Below are 18,023 nucleotides of genomic sequence, written 5' to 3'. Positions count from 1 at the left end.
AATGCTATGGAAGACTCACTGATGAAGAACTAAGTTAAAACATCGGAACAGTGCTTTAGAATAATACTTCTAATAGTCATACTGCTGTTATTACTATTGCATGAAAAATATCATGTCCACAGCAGTAACAATTTATGGGTTTCCTCCCCACAACAACTCCTCTTTCCAACAACATTCCTGACTCTTGCTAGTCAGGAGACAGCTCTTCGTGGGTCTCCCACTGTGCTGAATAGCTTCTGAGCAGAGGAATGGATGGCATCTTGTCCTGGAGCATCTTTTCCAGGATGTTCGTAGCCAGCAGCCTTGGAAGATTGAGATAATTTCTTCCCCCAGAGAGGTTTGTGCTGTGTAATACAGTAAAAGCAAAGTTCATTCAGGTTTGCTCTGAGCCTGTTGTAAAATGTTGGGGACCCTTACACTGAGGTTCCTTGTGTTTGGCACAAATCCCTGTATGTACAGCACCCACCTGAGCCCACCTCTGCATTGTGCCCTGGGACTTGGAAGGTGCAGAAAAGTTATGAGAAGATGAACAGGTGCTGCCTGTGATGCTGTGATGCCCTTTCCCTCCATGTAGGGGAGAGTTAACACAGCAGCCCTGACTAGTGTCCTCACAAAGTCCTGCTTGCAAGGTCGGCCTTTGATTGGCGTTTGGGAGCACCCTCACTACCCCCAGAACGGATAACAATGGCTTGTCATGTGTAAACCAGTTGCACAAACAATATGATCTGTGCTGAAATGCCTACATTCCTTCTGGGAGTCTCGAAACTTCATAGGTACCAGGCAGAGGCTGCCTAGGTGATTGGGGCCCCTGAGTGCCAAGGCTTTCTGACCTGTCCTGGTTCACAACATTTCACAAGTGGTGTCAGACATGTTGCTGGGGGAATTAAGACTGTCCTGCATGGCTCCACTGGGAGAGGGAGGACTCTTGGAAGCGTGGGCTTGGTGCTCCTGGATTTCACCCAGATGCCTCTTCCCTTTGCCGACTTTACTTTGTATCATCTCACTATAGTAAGTCACAACTGTGAGTGTGACTTTACTGTATTCTGAGTCATGTGAGTCTCTGGGGGATGGTCTTGGGATCTCTGATCCCAGAATCTCGTGTCTTCTGTCAGCATTCATAAAATGGTGGCAAGCTAACTTGTCATTTTGAAGATAAAACTGCAGACACTTTCCCATGCTTGACAGAGTCACCCCTTTGCATCTCTCAGGATACATTGGTGGCTGGGGGGGGGGAGCATGAGTGTGTGTGTGTGTGTTTGTAGAGGGCGAGTCTAGGTCTAAGTCAACTTGGGTGATCTGTGCCCTGCTCATCATGGAGCCCTGAGGGGCAGGCACCTGAGCTAAGCTAATCCAAGCAGAGTGAAGTCCTTTGTTGGTCCTCTGGCCATGAATCAGGAGGGACATCACTTGGGAAAGCCACCTTGCAGTCATGGGAGTGAACCAGAGAAACTGGTCCTGAATGACACTGGTGGAGCCCCTGAAACCCCCAGCCTTGCAGCCAGTCTGTCCTGAATTATTTTTAAGATACTTGAAGCAATACATTTCTTTTATTGCTTAAGACAGATTGGATATGGTTTTCCATCACTTCTAACATGAGTCCTAACTGAAGCAGATCACAGCTGTTCAAAGTATGGGGCTCTCCAGGGTCTGTCTAGTTGCAGAGAACCAAGCCTCACAAGGATGAGATCATTATTTTTAGGATCCTGAGACTAACTCAAAAAAATAACGAACCTTCTAGCAGTCAACATTTTAAAGGTGCCTGCCAAATAAAAAGTAGCAGGTAGGAGTTGAACTTGGTACCATTTCAGGGGACTTAGAGCCCAGAGATGCTGTCTCCAGTTTGTGAAGGTATTTATGTGTCTGAGATGTGTCTAGGAGATGTGACCTTCACTTGAAGTGGAGGGATGGTGTAACCATGGCAACACAAGCTCAACTTCACTGCAAGGAGAGGAAGAGGGGGTGGTTTGACTTGAGGTGATCTCCCCTCCACTTTCATATCTGTGCTCAGTGATGGGTGTCCTGCCCACACCACACCTTCCTGTCCACACCACCATGGGTGATGGTTCATTTCTCAGTGAGTCTAGAGAATACAAACTTGGCCTCTCCTGCATCTGCCTGAAAACCCCAGGGAGAAGCTTCTGAATGACAAAGCACACACTGGAGGCTTTACTCGGGTACCAGAACTCAGCTGACATGGATGAAAGACTTTTCCAGAGAAGGGACTGCTGCAAATGATGTTTAAAATCACGATTATATTTAAATAACATTATAAACTGTAACAGATTGGAGACTGCTGAAGTACAAAGTTTTTGTAATTGAGCAGTAGAATTTATCAACACAGACTCTAACAGGGGTGTCCAACCTGTGGCCTGGGGGCTGCATGTGGATTATGTGAGACCTGTTTTGCTTACCTGTGGCGCTGGATATCATAAAAATTATACATGGACCTATTTTTTTGCTCATCAGCTTTTGTTAGTGTTCATATATTTAATGTGTGGCCCAGGACAACTCTTCTTCCAATGTGCAGCGGAAAAAAAAGAGGTTGGACATCCCCGAATGATATACAAAATAAATTAATAGGGAACCCAACAGAACATGTCACATCGGAAGTCTAACGCGTATTTTAACCAAGTTAAGGTAACGTAGCAAAAATATATGTTCTTTGGTGCAAGACACAGATACATAATTTATACCAATATCACAGAATTAACTCAATCAAAAATGAAGAAAACTTACAAAGATGGGATCCTTATTTTTAGGATCCTGAGACTAACTCAAAAAAAAAAAATAATGAACCTTCTAGCAGTCAACATTTTAAAGGTGCTAGCTAAATAAAAAGTAGCAGATGGGAGTTGAACTTGGTACCATTTCAGGGGACTTAGAACCCAGAGAGGCTGTCTGTTTCCAGTCTGTGAAGATATTTATGAGATGTGAGATGTGTCTGGGAGACCTGATCTTTGCTTTAAGTTTTCCAAGAGATGGGACAAATATCAATCATTTGAAGATAAGCTCTCTTCCCCTTCACCTCCTTTGTTTTTCTCTTGGCACCTGATAGATAGTACATGTATTTCTTCATCACTACCGTCTGCCTCCTACTGGATGGCAAGCTCCGTGAGGGCAGGACCGCTATGTCTCCAGTACCTAGAGCTTGACATATAGTAAGTGCCCAATAAATAAGTGTTGAATGAATGAATTTAAAATATGCACTATGCGTATTAATATAAGAAGTTATTTCTACGACATCACTTCAAACACTGACCCTGCATACTCTTCCTAATATGCTAGGTCACATGGTCCATATGTAATGTCTGACTCTCTTTCCTGGCCCGCTGTGGGGTAAGCCAATGTCCTGGGGTTGCTTTGCCCCTTGATAACACTGGCTGTAGGTGGGGCACTGTTTCAGGCCATCCTATGCCCCTGCCATGCAGGTTGTGGATGTGAAACTCAGAGGTGAGCAGAGGAGGTTGGAGGCAGAGAGTCCTCATTCCAGCGTCGCTCTGAATTGCCGCGTGTGCTGCTCCAGCCTCTCAGCCTCGGCCTGTAGGCGCTCCAGGGCGGCAGGGCTCGGGTAGGTGAGCACCGCGGTCTTGGTGGCCAGCGCCAGGTCCCTGAGCAGGCCGCACAGGTGGCTGCTGCTGCAGAGCACCTCGTTCCGCACGTCCCTCTCCTGCGTCTCCTTGCACAGCGTGTCCACCAGCTTCTGCCCCACCATGATGACCAGCTTGCTCTGCGCGATGAAGGTCTCCGGGGGCTGGCCGTTGCTGAGGCTGCTGCTGAAGACGCTGATTGCCTTGAAGAGCGCCCCGAAATAGAGCCGGCAGTGTTCAGAAAGGTGGATCTTCTTCTGGGGAGTCTGCTGACTCGAAGGCTGGGGTGTCAGAGAGAGAGGATTCTAGAGAAGGGGAAGAAGCAAATAGGTAAGAGACAGATTCAGTCAACAGGCTGTGGTTGTCTGCCCTTTCCTGTTTTTGCCCAATTTGTAAGACCTTTTGTAAGAAAAGGCTCAGTTGCGTTTGGGAAGCCCTGTACTGCAACATTGTCTAACACATCCATGTTCGTGTTTTCAAAGCACTGGAACATAATACATACAACCTTGTCATGCATACACTATACTATATGTCATTGTATTTAATCCTCTCAATAACCCATTCTAGGAAACACTTGGCAATGAATAAATTTAGAAGTCTCAAAAAGTCAAGAAAACTTGATGGTGAGATTTAAAAATCTGCTCAAAAACATGTATATATTTTCTTTTCTTATAAATAAGGTCTCGCTGTGTCACCCAGGCTGGAGTGCAGTGGCTCAATCTTAGCTCATTGCATCCTTGAACTGCTGGCCTCAGCAATCCTCCTGCATTAGCCTCCCAGGTAGCTGGGGTTGCAAGCATGAACCACTGGACCCTGTGAAAGAATATATTTTTAAAACATTTAAAAATCCTAATCTGCTATCAGGGGTACATCAGGACCCCCCAAATTTCCAGAAGGAATCAGATACACTGACCTTTCTGCCTTAACATTAAAATATTTACTATACTTGCTAATAAAGTTTCATCAAAATTTTACTTTCATGAATTTTATTTTATGGAAAATGGAACCAACGTCTCCCCTGCAGCCTATAAGCCATTGAAAGATTCCTAGCACCTAGCCTGGTGGCATCAACTCCCTGCAACCACTGAAAGCTCCTGTATTTTATTGGTGAAGAATCTGAAGTTCAGAGAAAAGAAAAGGAAGCCTAGCACCATTCTCTTAGCAAATTAGGATCTGGAGCTCTAAGCCAAATTGGCTAAGTCCGAAATTCTTTCTTGCCATTAAATATTACAATCTATCATTTACCTATGATAGCAAAATTTACAGCTTAGAAGCAAACATGACATAAAACAGTGATTTTTTTTTTTTTTTGAGACAGGAGCCTCAAGCTATCCCCCTGGGTAGAGTGCCATGGCATCAAGCTCACAGCAACCTCCAACTCCTGGGCTCAAGCGAGTCTCCTGCCTCAGCCTCCCAAGTAGCTGGGACTACAGGCGCCCACCACAACGCCTGGCCATTTTTTGGTTGCAGCCATCGTTGTTTGGCGGGCCCGGGCTGGGGATTCGAACCCGCCACCTTAGGTGTATGTGGCTGGTGCCTTAGCTGCTTGAGCCACAGGCGCCGAGCCAGTGATTTTTTTTTTAAAGGAGGCTATGTCCCTATGGCTCAATTGGTTGGAGAGGAGTTAGATAAGGAGGAAGAAGGTACACTTTGGAAAAATATATCTGTTATTAGAATTTCATATTTGGAAAATGAAAACAATTATACAAAGTGAAAGATGAAGGTGTCAGTTAAGATGAACTCTAGGAGGAGGGAGTATGTGAATAATGCAGCAGAGTTAGAAATAATAAGCAGCCGTGACCTAGACATTAGATCGTCCACGTCTTTGCTTGAAAATAGTAGCGGGAAGTTAACAAAAACACGTACCATGACTGTTAACCTGACGTGTTAGAAATGTGTGGAGATGAGTTTGGTTATCGCATTGACTAGGTGAGCAGTCAGTGGGAAGGGGGCTGGGGAAGCTGGACAGTAGAGAATGTCCACCCAGTGGTTACTGGCGCCCACCCCCCACTCCCCCACTGAGAGGCCCTGCCAGTCTAAAGCTGGGGCTTGCCAGGTGTCCTTGGACCAGCAGCATCAGCCTGACCTGGGAACTTAGAAATGCAAAGCACGGGCTCCGTCCCAGACCTGTCAGAAACTCTGGGAGTCGGGGCGCAGCTGCCTGAGATTAACCAGCCCTCTGGGTGATGGTGAAACACTTGAGTATGACAAGCACTTGTCAGAGGCACAGTCCATGTTGAACAAACTAGCACGATTCTCAGCAGTGTGGCAGGGCCAAAGTTTAGTGTTTGGGGTTTGGAGAACCAAGTGTCAGGAGGCTTGGGTTCTTCCTGGTTTGCCTCTGAGAAGGCGCATGACCTTGTCCTCGTCACTAGACATCTCTGTCTTTCTCCCACCCTCCACTGCCCCATAACCTAGGTTGTTGAAGTGGTTCACTGTTTCCCAAGCTTCAGTTATCCTGAGACAACCTTCACAACCTTCACCAGTTCCACACTTTCTGCCTCCCTCTGACCCTCCACTGGCTTCCAACTTCGTCTTTCAATGGATTCAATGTTTTTACTTACATTTAAAGAAAACTAAAAAAAAAAAAAAATCAGTAAATGGAAAACTACTGTCATTTGCCACAAATAGAAGTAAGCAACCAAAATGAGCATAATGATAACATCTTCGATTTAAAAAACAGCACATCGGCTCGGGGCCTGTGGCTCAAGCGGCTAAGGCGCCAGCCACATACACCTAAGGTGGTGGGTTCGAATCCCCAGCCTGGGCCCGCCAAACAACAATGATGGCTGCAACCAAAAAATGGCCAGACGCTGTGGCGGGCGCCTGTAGTCCCAGCTACTTGGGAGGCTGAGGCAGGAGACTCGCTTGAGCCCAGGAGTTGGAGGTTGCTGTGAGCATGATGCCATGGCACTCTACCTAGGGGGATAGCTTAAGGCTCCGTCTCAAAAAAAAATAATAATAATAAAATAAAATAAAAATAAAATAAAATAAAATAAAAAAGAGCACATCAGTGTAAAAAGGTGTTAAAGATACAAAAGCCCCCAAAGAAAATGGCTTTTGTTGTTGTAACAGAAACATTAAACAAGAATGCCAAAGGGAGTGTGAGTCAGCTTCAGTACCACCACCACTATCATTCCACCCAGGGGCTCACTAGACTCATGGGTCTCCAGGGTTCTTTCTATTGCTTAAAAAAAAAAAGGAAAGGGGCGGTGCCTGTGGCTCAAAGGAGTAGGGTGCTGGCCCCATATGCCAGAGGTGGTGGGTTCAAAAAAAAAAAGGAAAAACAGCTACAAAAAACAAATCCTCTCCCCACCATAGGAGTCATGGCTCTAACCCTGAATTATCCTTAGCATGATGAAACAAATGCAGGGACACAGCTTGTTACTCAGAAGTACCAGAGAGTGAGCGCTATAGCTTACCGGTGTTCCTGGGTCTTGGTTTTTATCCAACCTTTGTTCCAAGATGAGTTTTTCTTTCTCTTCTAGGCTAGGAAAACTCTGCAAAATAAAATTTCTCCAAATCACCAATTTGAATAGTTTTTACACTATAGTATGACTAACTGTTTAAGTTCACTTTAAAATCAAACATTCCTTGTCTTATTTTTTAATGATGGTGCTGCCTGCTGAGGCCTTTGGAACTGAAGGAGACTTTGGCAGCCCAAGGGCTAAGTTTTGCCTGGCAACATGGCCTCATATAGTGACCCACAAAGTTTTTTAAGAGATCCATATATGGGAATTTTAAATTTCAAAATTTCTAAAATGTGTTGGAGTCCTTACGCCACCAGTCATTTCAGCAGAACACCATGGGCTGGGGCTGAAAGGACCAAATCATCTCCTTGGCACCGCCCCTGAGTTACCTGCTGGGCCTCCTGAGACTTGGAATCCCTGACCTAAAGCTCCTCTTTCTGTAAAATCTTAACTCATCCAGTCATGTATTTCTAAGAGTAACCAAAGTCTAGAGGCTGATTGGAACATGAACAATTTGGAAGAATTTTCATAATGTTTATACTTCCTCTTCTGTTGCTAAGAAACACACTGACAGTGACTAAATTTGTAACTTTGGAAATTTCAAGGAAATGGGGAGGTTTTTAAAATGTTAGGCTGAAATCGAATGACTGAAATGAAAAAAATTAAATTAAAACCAAAAAAAAATCTACTCAAGGAATGGATATTTGAAAAAGTTTTAAAATGCTTAGCCGGGCATTGTGGCAGGTGCCTGTAGTCCAGCTGCCTGGGAGGCTGAGGCAAGAGAAATGCTTGAACCCAAGAGTTTGAGGTTGCTGTGAGCTGTGATGCCATGGCAGTCTACTGAAGGTGACCAAGTGAGACTCTGTCTCAAAAAAAGAAAAATGTTTTAAAATCTTTCTAATTCTGTTATCGGTGGCAAACCCAAACCCCCTAAATTTCCAGAAGAAACCCAAATACGCTGACTTTTCTAGCTTAATAATAAAATGTTTATCTTTTTAACTAATAAAGTTTCATCTAGAATTCTACTTTTATTAATTTGATTTTCTCAAAAATGGAACCAGTGTCTCCCCAAAGCCTCAGCACTGTCGAGAGATTCTCAGCATCTCACTTAGAGGTGACCGTTTACTAAGAAGTGATGCTCCTTTGTTGTGCCTCGTGGAACTCTGAGCTCACCTGTTCACAAGTGTTTGTCCTAGATTTCTTTAACAGTCCCGGGGAGTGTTCATTTTCCCTCTGCTTAGTAAAAGGAGTCTTCCTTTGGTATGATTCGATTTCTCTTTGGGGAGGCTGGATGCTTTTTGCACCCCTAAATTCTGCATTTGGGGTCGGTTGCACTGTCTCTTCCTTTTCACAGTTCTGTTTAAAAAGGAGCCTCCCATTGGCAATAAGAATAGAGGCAAACCTCTTGATGTCTTCTGGAATGGTCCGTGCCACCATGACAAACCTCTCAAGGTCATCCGGGCTGGTTTGGACTTTGTCAGTCACAAGGACTTCCAGGGCCCAATTGCAGTCATCCAGGCTCTCCTTTGTTTCCAGGAGGGTCTGGTAGGAGTTGGAGATTGTCTGTAGCTGATCCCTGATTCTGGCCTGAAAGTTGCTGTCGGTGAGCTTACTGGCTGTCCCACAGACTCCGTGGGCAAAATCCAGAAATTCTCTTACAGACTCTTCTATGTGATCGGCAGCCCTGCGGATTGCGTTCACATTGGCCTCCAGATGGTCCCGGAGCCTCCACTTCCTGCTTACAAAGAGCAGCAGGTCCGCTGCAGAGCTGACCACCTTGTGCTGCAGAGCCCTCACCGTCCCCTTGGCCAAGTCCAGGTCCAAGGAGAGCTCCTTTGCTGACTCCTCTGAGGAAGAGCTGCAGGAGGAGTCCGTGGACATGGAGGAGCAGGAAGACACCACACTAGCTCTGTCGGGACTGGTGGCCAATAATCTGTCACGTGACAGGAAGGTTGTGGGTCTGCAGAACCATGGGGTGTTTGGGCCTGTGGAAGTCTCTGGGGCCTCATCGGCTTTTCCCAGCTCCTTCCCAGCGTGAGGGATACTCATCATCGCTTTAGGGGTGTCATAAATATTGGGCTTTGTGTTCTGCTGTTCCACCCGGGGGGTCAGAAAGCTGGACGGAACCTTGTAGCTGACACCTTCCTCCAAAGGGAATGAGTCCTTGGGTGCTGGAGAGCCATGAGAATGGATTTCTGGAAGACTGTATTTTTTCTGCCTGGGCACATTCAGCTGTGGAGTGAAGATCCCGACTCTGCTACTGGGAGGATTGCAGAAAGTGGAGCCAGAACGAGGAGCGTCGGGCCCCGATTCTTCTGCAGAGCCGGCTGGAGATGTATTTCTGACATTGGTCTTTCCCAGAGACACTGGAGTGTCATAAATCCAGTCTGGCTTCTGAGGATTTGGTAAGGTGTGGTAGCCTTTCCTCTTGACGGCAGTCATTGGTGTAAGAGCACCCTGCTCCTGTAGAAGCAGTTAGTAGCCAAGAAAAAGGTATGAATGTTAGTAGCTCCATGTTAGTAGCCAAGAAAAAGGTATGAATGACTTTTTCAAATGTGCTCCTCATTCCCCTGCCTTAGTAGCTCGACTTCCTTTAATGGCTCCCGGTTTCTCTCTCATTCAAGGCCCTTCCCCACCTCCTCGTAGCCCCCTTTCTCTCCACCTCCACCACTCGAGCCCTGCCTCCTGTGCCAGCACCTCCTTGGGGTCCAGCCAGCCAGCTGTTTACCTTCCCCTGATGTCAGCACGCTTAGTCAGACCGCTGTATTTGATTTTTCCCAAGCTGCTTCCTCTGCTCTAAATGCCCTTCCAGCCCTGTCCTTCCCATTCAGCAAACTCCTATGCACTCCTGGTGACACTGCTGAGTTGCCGCCTCTTTGTAGGGCGTTCCCTAATAACCCTGGGCACAAGTGCATCCCTGGGACACACATATGGTAGGATCCAATGGTAAACATGGTTACACAGACTTCAAATTAAGTCATTCCCCCATATAAAAACAAAGGCACTTTAACACAATGTGTCCCTGAGGCCTGTCACGAGAAGAAGCAGTTATCTGAGCTCTTGCTGTGTACCAGGCTCTGTACCAGATCCTTTGCAGGGATTATCTAACTTAATATGCCCAAGACACAAAAATCAAGACATGCAGAACTTGAATGACTTATTCACACCACTCAGCCAGTCCTGTCCTGAACACCAGTGCAATCAGGGGTTTTGCCTGAAAAGCAGTAACATCTATTATGAGAAATTTGCATTGCGATTTTCGACCAAGCTAACAACACTTCCCAGAGGACCTGGAGGTGTTCTTGGCATTGCACCTCAGCACCTGTTCACACTTACACTGGCTTGGCTGGCGGGGGGACAGAGGGCTGCCTTGTGGGGGCTGGCCGGTATGTCGTATAGCTGCTGCTTCTCTGACTCCTGGGGAGAGACCACAGAGGAAGACAACTTGGATTTTCCTTTCCTGATAGCTACACACCACAAATCCCCCACTCCACATTTTTTTTTTTTTTACAAAGGAAAACAAGTCACTGAAGACTCTGGGGCTTTCAGGCACGGTGCACTAAGGGTGAAAGTCACTGGACTGCAGCCGGCATATGTTCAACAAGGGACTTATGCTTTAAAAAGTGATTTCTTAACTGAAGGGAGGGGCGGGGGGGGGGGTACACAGAGAGAATCATCTGCAGCTGCCTGAGTTTGTCTCCTTCTGTGGGTTAGCATTAAGATTGAATTAAGCCAGAAGAATAAATAAGTCTGGGACAATACATCATCTGTCTTTCTTGTTTATTTTTCCCCATAGAAGGTTTCCTGTGTTTGTCACTTATTTATTCATCCTGCAAATATTTACCAAGTGTCTACAAGCTACCAGACACTAAGCCCAATGTCACTGTGCATGAGTAACAGGGCAATGATAAAGAGGGTCAGAGAGACACGTGGGATGAATGTGCCTCACGCTGGCAACCTACCAAGTGCCAGGCACTGCGCTTCTTAAAAATCTGATCATCACTCCCCTCCTCAAACTTCTTCAACAGCTTGAGAAATATATGATACATATTATGTAATATACAGAGGATGTCCAAAAGGCATACACATTTTAGGAAAGGCAAAAAACTGTGTTGAAAGCGTAATACTCAATATATATAAGTCACATTGAGCACTTCTTGTGATTACAGAAGTCAACTGTAGCTTGACTATTACAAATTTAATACGTTTTTTCCCTCTCTTAAAATATATATATATGTTTTTTGGCACCCTGTGTATATAACAGGTACAGTAATTGGAAAATCCCTACAGTAGGGTTTGAAAAATAGGTTCCAATTTCCAAGGCAAGGTGAGAGAGCACCAACAGAGATTTTGCAAAGAAAGAAAGAGCTGGAAATTCCAGGGAGAGGGTTGGAAATGGTTGGCCTGTGAGTGTCCCGAGGATTTTCCTCAGTTGGGGACGGTGGCCCTCTGGCTTTGGGGTCACAGTGCATGGGGGTGGGGAAGGCTGACTCTGGCTTGGGTAAAATAAAGTGGGAGGTGAGAGGCTGATGACAAGATGCAGAGGGGAAGGCCTGTTCTTGGCCAACCAGTCACCTTGGGCACATTAAAGGGGCATTGAAAAACTCAGTCATCAATGCAAGTAATATTTTCATGCATTATTTTAAAAATCATAATTAATGCAAAAATTATGATGAACAAAATGTCAATGTTTTTTGTTTGTTTGTTTGAGACAGAATCTCACTCTGTTGTCCCCAGCGACCTCGAACTCCTGGGTTTGAGTGATCCCCAAACCTCTTGCCTCAGCCTCTGGAGTAGCTGGGACCACAGGTGCCCACCACAATGCTCGGCTGATTTTTCTATTTTTACTCAGGGTGGTCTTGAGCTCCTAAACTCAAGTGATCCACCTGCCTCAGCCTCCGAAACTGCTATGAGCCACCATACCCAGCCTCAAATGTCAAGATTTTATATAAAGATGGGACCTGGTGGGGTGGGACTGGGGTGAGGTGAGTGAGGTGAGTCATGCAAACTTTAAACTTTAAAGTCACTTAAAAGTTTCAAGCCCAGGGTTAATGCCTGTGCTTCTGGAGTCTGTAGTATCAGAGGGAGCCTGTGTGTTTTCCATGGATCAGGTATGGGTCATGTGCACTGGAGCAGAAGGGGTGAGGAACTCTCAGGAGGAGGCCGTTGGAGCTGACCTGCCAGCTCTGGAACTAAGGGAGGATCCATCAGAGGAAAAGCTTTTGCCCACCTGGAGGACTTGGCTGGTAAGAGCTATTCTGCACAGAGGTGGGGGCAGAGGCCGTGGCACTTGGGGGAGAGAACCGACCACACACCTCCCCTGCAGCATCTTGCCAGCCAGCCAACCCAGGGCCCGGCCAGTAGGGCCTTTCTCCCACAGGCCCTCTCTCCCCACCTGCTTCCTGCAAGAGCGACAGGGGTGCAGGGCCAGTAGAAACCTGAGACAGGGGCCTACAGAGACTCCTAGTCTTTGGTTCCCACTGCAAGAGCCCAGGCCCAGGCCCAAACCTGGCAGGGGCTTTGGCTTTAAATGAACTAGAAAGTTTGATTATTACCTGGACATTTATTACCTGTGTATGACCAGAAAGTTACTGAGCCTGCTCGTTTTATTTAGAATAGAAATGTGGCCCTCAGGCCTGGCTGTTTATTAGAATCACTTGGAAACTTCTAAAAATTCCCGATCTCTGGGCAGAGGGTCTGTGGTGGGGCAGGCTGCAAGTGTGGCAAGAGCCTCGAATGGCTTTGATAGACTACAATAGGAGGAAGCTGGATTTTTTTTTTTTTTTTTTGCAGTTTTTGGCCGGGGCTGGGTTTGAACCTGTCATCTCTGGTATATGGGGCCAGTGCCCCACTCCTTTGAGCCATAGGCACCGCCCAGGATGCTGTTTTTTGATCACATGCAGCTAGCCTTACAAATTTGATGTACCAGTGGCATATAGATAAGTTAAGAAAAAACCGCTAAAATTGTATCCCCCCCAAGACAATCAATGTTAAGATAATCAATGATAATTGTAGATAAGACCATTGGTTGTGCGTATCCTTCAAGGTCTTATCATTATTATTATTTCTAAATGCACATGTGTATATGTACATACATGCACATATAAAATATCTGTTACAAATATTACAAATAAAATGTCAACATTTTTAAAATATTCAGAATTCAGATGGTCATAACATTGACTCCACAGGCACAAGAGGAAGTTACAAAGTGGTGACGTGTGTTTTGGAGTTTGAGTGGACTATGCCCACCACCTCCATTGGTGAAGCTGAAATGCAATGTCCATGTGACATGGACAGCCCAGACTCTGGGTGGTGCTGAAGAGGCCTCACCTTGAGGGCTGAGGGGACCCGGCTCTGGGTAGGCACATCATACACTTGGGGAGGCAGAGTTGGCAGCGAGGCCCGCCCAGGTCTGGGGAGCATGAAGAGGGCCTTGGAGAGAAAAAAGGAGAGAGAGGGAAAGAAAAGGTCATGCTGGTTATCACAATTACGTTCAAAATTATCTCTCAAGCAGCAAAACCAGCCTAGTGACACTGTGGAGGCTGTCACGGGCACCATGACAGGCAGGCCCTTCACTCTTCATACCTACTGACTTACACAGCAAGATGCTGGCACGCAGGTCCCCAGGTGAGGGCAGACTTCCCCCGTGTTGGCCCACTGCAGCCTGCACCAGATTTATCTGGGAAGTGGATTAAAATGTGGATTCTTAGGCCCTAGACCAGTAGTTCTCAACTTTCCTAATGCCATGGCCTCTTAATACAGGTCCTGTGGGTCGCGACCCACAAGTTGAGAACCGCTGCCCTAGATCCTCCCCTGTTGCTCTGAATCTCTGTGCATTGAGGGGGTCCAGGAACCTGCACTATAACAAGCTTGAGGCTGGTCATAGTGGCTCATGTCTGTAATCCTAGCACTCTGAATCAGCCTGAGCAAAAGCAAGACTTCATTTCTACTAAAAATAGAAAAACTAGCCAATGTTGTGGCAGGAGCCTGTAGTCCCAGCTACTTAGGAGGCTGAGTCAGGAGAATCACCTGAACCCAAGAGTTTGAAGTTGCTGTGAACTATGACGCCATGGCACTCAATACAGGGTGACATAGTAAGACTGTCTCAAAAAAATAAAAAAGAGGCTCGGCACCTGTGGCTCAAGTGACTAAGGCGCCAACCACATACACCTAAGGTGGCGGGTTCAAATCCAGCCTGGGCCTGCCAAACAACAATAATGGCTGCAACCAAAAAATAGCCAGGCTTTGTGGCGGGCGCCTGTGCTCCCAGCTACTCGGGAGGCTGACGCAGGAGACTCACTCGAGCCCAGGAGTTGGAGGTTACTGTGAGCTGTGATGCCACAGCACTCTACCCAGGGGGACAGCTTGAGGCTCTGTCTCAAAAAAAAAAAAGAAAAGAAAAGAAAACAACTTTAAGGTGATCACGGTGTTCTCTAGGGATCAGGGGCCTGTGACCCTCATATTGGGGCACTAGTGTGTATCTATGCGACAAGGCTGAGGCTGTGAATAGGAGGTGCAGAGCGGCTTTAAGACTGCAGGTAGGGGGCCAGTGGGGTCTGTATAAGGACATGTCACCTGGTCTGAGTGCTGATAGGGGAGGAGGAGGTGACCAGATGAATCTGGTGCAGCTTCTGCTGGCCCAAGGTGGAGGCAGAGGAGAACCACACAGAGAATGCGGTGAATTTGGGGCTCAGGAAAGTGAGGGAAGAGTGCGTGGCAGGAGGGAGGGAGGGAGGATGTAGGAAAGGTTGACAGGTAGCGGTCAGTGACGGAGGGCAGATACTATCCTACAAAGGGCAGGATGGACACCAGCTTTACATTCTATTAATGGCCTGTGACCAGTGATTGCTCACGCCATTTTGGAAAACAATGTCTCTCAGCACGGATTCTGGGCCTGCAGATGGAAATGGGGAGTCCAACTTGTGCTTTTCTCCAGTGCTCATGGGAAGAATAAGAGTTGTACCGGGCTGCACATTAAATACACAAACGCTAATGGAAGCTGATTAGCAAAACAAACAAACAAAAACAAAACCCGAAAGGCCCGTGCATATTTTTATGTGGTATCCAACACCACAGAGAAGCAAAATTCTCACAAAAGCAGCATGTGGCCTTTGGACACCCCTGCTAGAGCTCATGGATGGTGACTCAACGCTGGGGAGCACTCAGGCTGCCTCCAGTAAGCAATATCCAAACTTGGCACATGCAAGACGCCTCGTGATCTCGAAACAACACAGTTGCCAGCCTCCCTCCACCTTGCACTAGGGTCCCTGGGGGGCCTAGGAAGGACGGTCTTATGGTCCTGCACAGCATAGAGGGGGCTATTTGCCACTGGCCTGAAATGTGAGCAGGAAAAGGTGTGGGCACACCTAGGACACGGGCTGGGAAGTGAGACAGGGCCTGGGAGAGGAAAAGGAGAGAGCCCAGGGCACCCGGGACAGAGAGAACGTCCCTCCCACCAGGTTCCCAGGAACCTGTCTCTGAGTAGGGGGTTTCCAGGCTGGGTCACAGGGGTGGCTAGAATTTAAACATGTGGACAGGGACAGGCTGTCCAGGTGGAAGGACAGCCTCTGCGGACTAGGTCAGGGTGTCACCATTTGTAAGTGCTAATGTCTGTTTGTTTGTGGTGAATGACTGTGTGGACCTTGACAGTGAAACCAGCTCTGAGTGTGAAGACCTGCCCACCCACTCATCCGGCTGGAGCACAGACGCAGATAAAGCAGCTGCAAAACAAACAGTGTCAACATTTTCCCCAAGGACACTCTGTGACTGGCAGATGTCCAAACAGCCCCTTTCTTTGAGTGACGACTGCTTTCTTACTCCTTGAGAAACTTGGCTCTCTGAAAGTCTAGGCAGTCAGTGGTGCAGCTGTCTGAAGTGCTGTCAGCATGCAGGAAACAGCCCACTCTTGTCCAGGGATCTGAGTCACTGGCACAGAGAAGCAGCTTTGCCCCCTGGGTTCCCCACCTCTGCCTCACGCCTGTGAGCCCCAGAGAAAGAGCAGCCTGTGCCCACCTTGCTGCCTGGGCTTGTACTGAGCTTTCACCTGCTGCCTGTTTTGCACACGGCCCAGGAGAGATGGCTTCCTCTGCACCGCCCCCAACCCACCTTCCCCTCATCCCACCGGTTTTTCCTCTGTGAGCTGCCCTGTGGTCCCTCCACTCTGAGACCTTCCTCTTTACAGTTAATAAACTTGACTATGTCCCATTGGTCTTAGGGTCACTGGTTTACAACAAGCGCATCAGGGGATCCCCATTGTTTTATGAGTTAAATCCAAGCTCCCTACCAGGCCTAACAGGCCGTGCACTGTCCAAGCCTAGGGGCTTTGGTGAGTATCCCTGACCATGGGCCATGACCCCCCTTTCTGAAGCTGCTCCATCCCTCATTCCTCCCTGTGATTTCAGGTCCTTTTTATTCGTTCGGCCGACTGTGGGCATGTGCCCACGAGAGCATCTCCACAGAGCAAGGGACTTTCCTGTGTATGACATTGCAGGTGGAAAGAAGCCAGTTCAAAAATGCCCACTGCTTCTTGGAAAAGGAGATGGCGAACAGTTACAGAACATGTTTGAGAAACACTGTTTCCAAAGGGTTAGAGAGACAGAGGGAAACCGCAGTTTAGGAACCAATGTGTCCAAGAGCAATTTCATCAGGAACTCCGGTCCTTTTGTTTTGTTTTTGGCTGGAGCTGAGTTTGAACCCACCATCTCCAGCATATGGGGCTGGCGCCCTACCCTTTTGAGCCACAGGCGCCGCCCCGGTCCTTTTCACTTGAAATACAAGAGTCCCTTCTGAATTTAAACTGAAATCAAACATGTTCTTTATGAGGTTTTTTTTTTGTTCTTTTTTTTTTTTTTGTAAGTCAGGCCAGCATATTATATTAAGGAAGTTGGAATAAAAAATACAACAAAGATCGAGACAGTGGTCACCTCGGGGGAAGTGACAGAGAGAAGGCACAGGGGGCTTCTGGGATGCTCTTTTTATCCTATTTCTTGACTTGGATGCTAGCGACTGAATGTCGCTATTGCTGTGGGTGAATGATCAATAAGAAGTTCACTGGAAAGCATCGTTTCAGCCACAGAGCCTGGTAAAGGAGGATGGAAGTTACGGGCTCCGTTGGGGGTGCGGAAACCCACACACACAGCAGGGACGTGCCAGATTACTCAGCTGAGTGACCGGGGTGAGCATTTTCACTTCCCTGCAAATCAGTTTTCTCAGATGAAGAGTAGTTCTACTCTGAAAGCCTACACAAGTCTCTTCCAGCGTAGAGACAACTGACTCTGACATGCAGATCCCTCTCTTAGGACAACTGGGTACAAGTGATCTGTCTACCTTCTTGAGTTTTAATTTGGGGCCACTCTTAGTCTGGAGGTCATCAACTCAAGTATAAAAGAGAGTCCATGAAAGGACTCAGCCAGCCTGTGTCCCAGGCCTATGAACTTGCCTTTGGGAAAACAGCTCAAAGCCAGTGACTTGGACCTGCTTAGTCCTACGAACGGCCACTTCTGGAATGTAGTTTCTGGGATTAAACACCCAGATTACAAGAGCATGGAGGGGATGCTTGCCTTTTCCTTGTTTTTTTTTTTTTTTTTTTTTTGGCCAGGGCTGGGTTTGAACCCAGGCATCTGGGGCCAGCGCCCTACCCTTTAGAGCCACAGGCGCTGCCTGCCTTTTCTATGAGTCAGGACATTCTTAACTGATTGCTATTTTTCTATTATGGTTCTGCTAGCTCCTTCCTTCTTGGAGTAGAGGAAGAAGAGAAATTATTTAGAAAAAACAAATGATATAACTGAAGGTGACTTTAGAAATGATGGGGTCCAATCCTCTCCTGAGGCAGAGGAGGAAAAAGAAAAACAGCGGTCACCACTGGGCTGTCCCAGCAGCCACAGGGGCCAGAACTCCTGGACTTTACGTCATGGATTACATCCCTTGCTGTTTTTTTTTTTTTTTTTTTTTTTTTGTAAGTCAG

At 47.1% G+C, this 18,023-nt stretch overlaps 1 protein-coding gene across 1 annotated transcript in view; it reads right to left on the bottom strand.

The window, feature by feature from the left end:
• Positions 1-3,481: 3,481 nt before the first annotated feature.
• Positions 3,482-18,023, bottom strand: part of CASS4 (Cas scaffolding protein family member 4) — a 38,504-nt gene continuing 23,962 nt past the window's right edge. Inside the window, exons 3-6 of the mRNA XM_012803817.2 lie at positions 13,391-13,492; positions 10,394-10,474; positions 8,231-9,520; positions 3,482-3,892 (exon numbers count right to left, since the gene is read on the bottom strand). Coding sequence (XP_012659271.1) covers positions 3,482-3,892; positions 8,231-9,520; positions 10,394-10,474; positions 13,391-13,492 — 1,884 coding nt within the window. The remainder of the gene's footprint in view (positions 3,893-8,230; positions 9,521-10,393; positions 10,475-13,390; positions 13,493-18,023) is intronic.

This window comes from Otolemur garnettii, unplaced genomic scaffold (assembly GCF_000181295.1).
Source record: "Otolemur garnettii isolate 467f Iridium unplaced genomic scaffold, OtoGar3 scaffold00023, whole genome shotgun sequence".
Classification (NCBI taxonomy): domain Eukaryota; kingdom Metazoa; phylum Chordata; class Mammalia; order Primates; family Galagidae; genus Otolemur; species Otolemur garnettii.
Note: the sequence above shows the minus strand (reverse complement) of the source record. Positions and strands in the feature narration are given on the sequence as shown.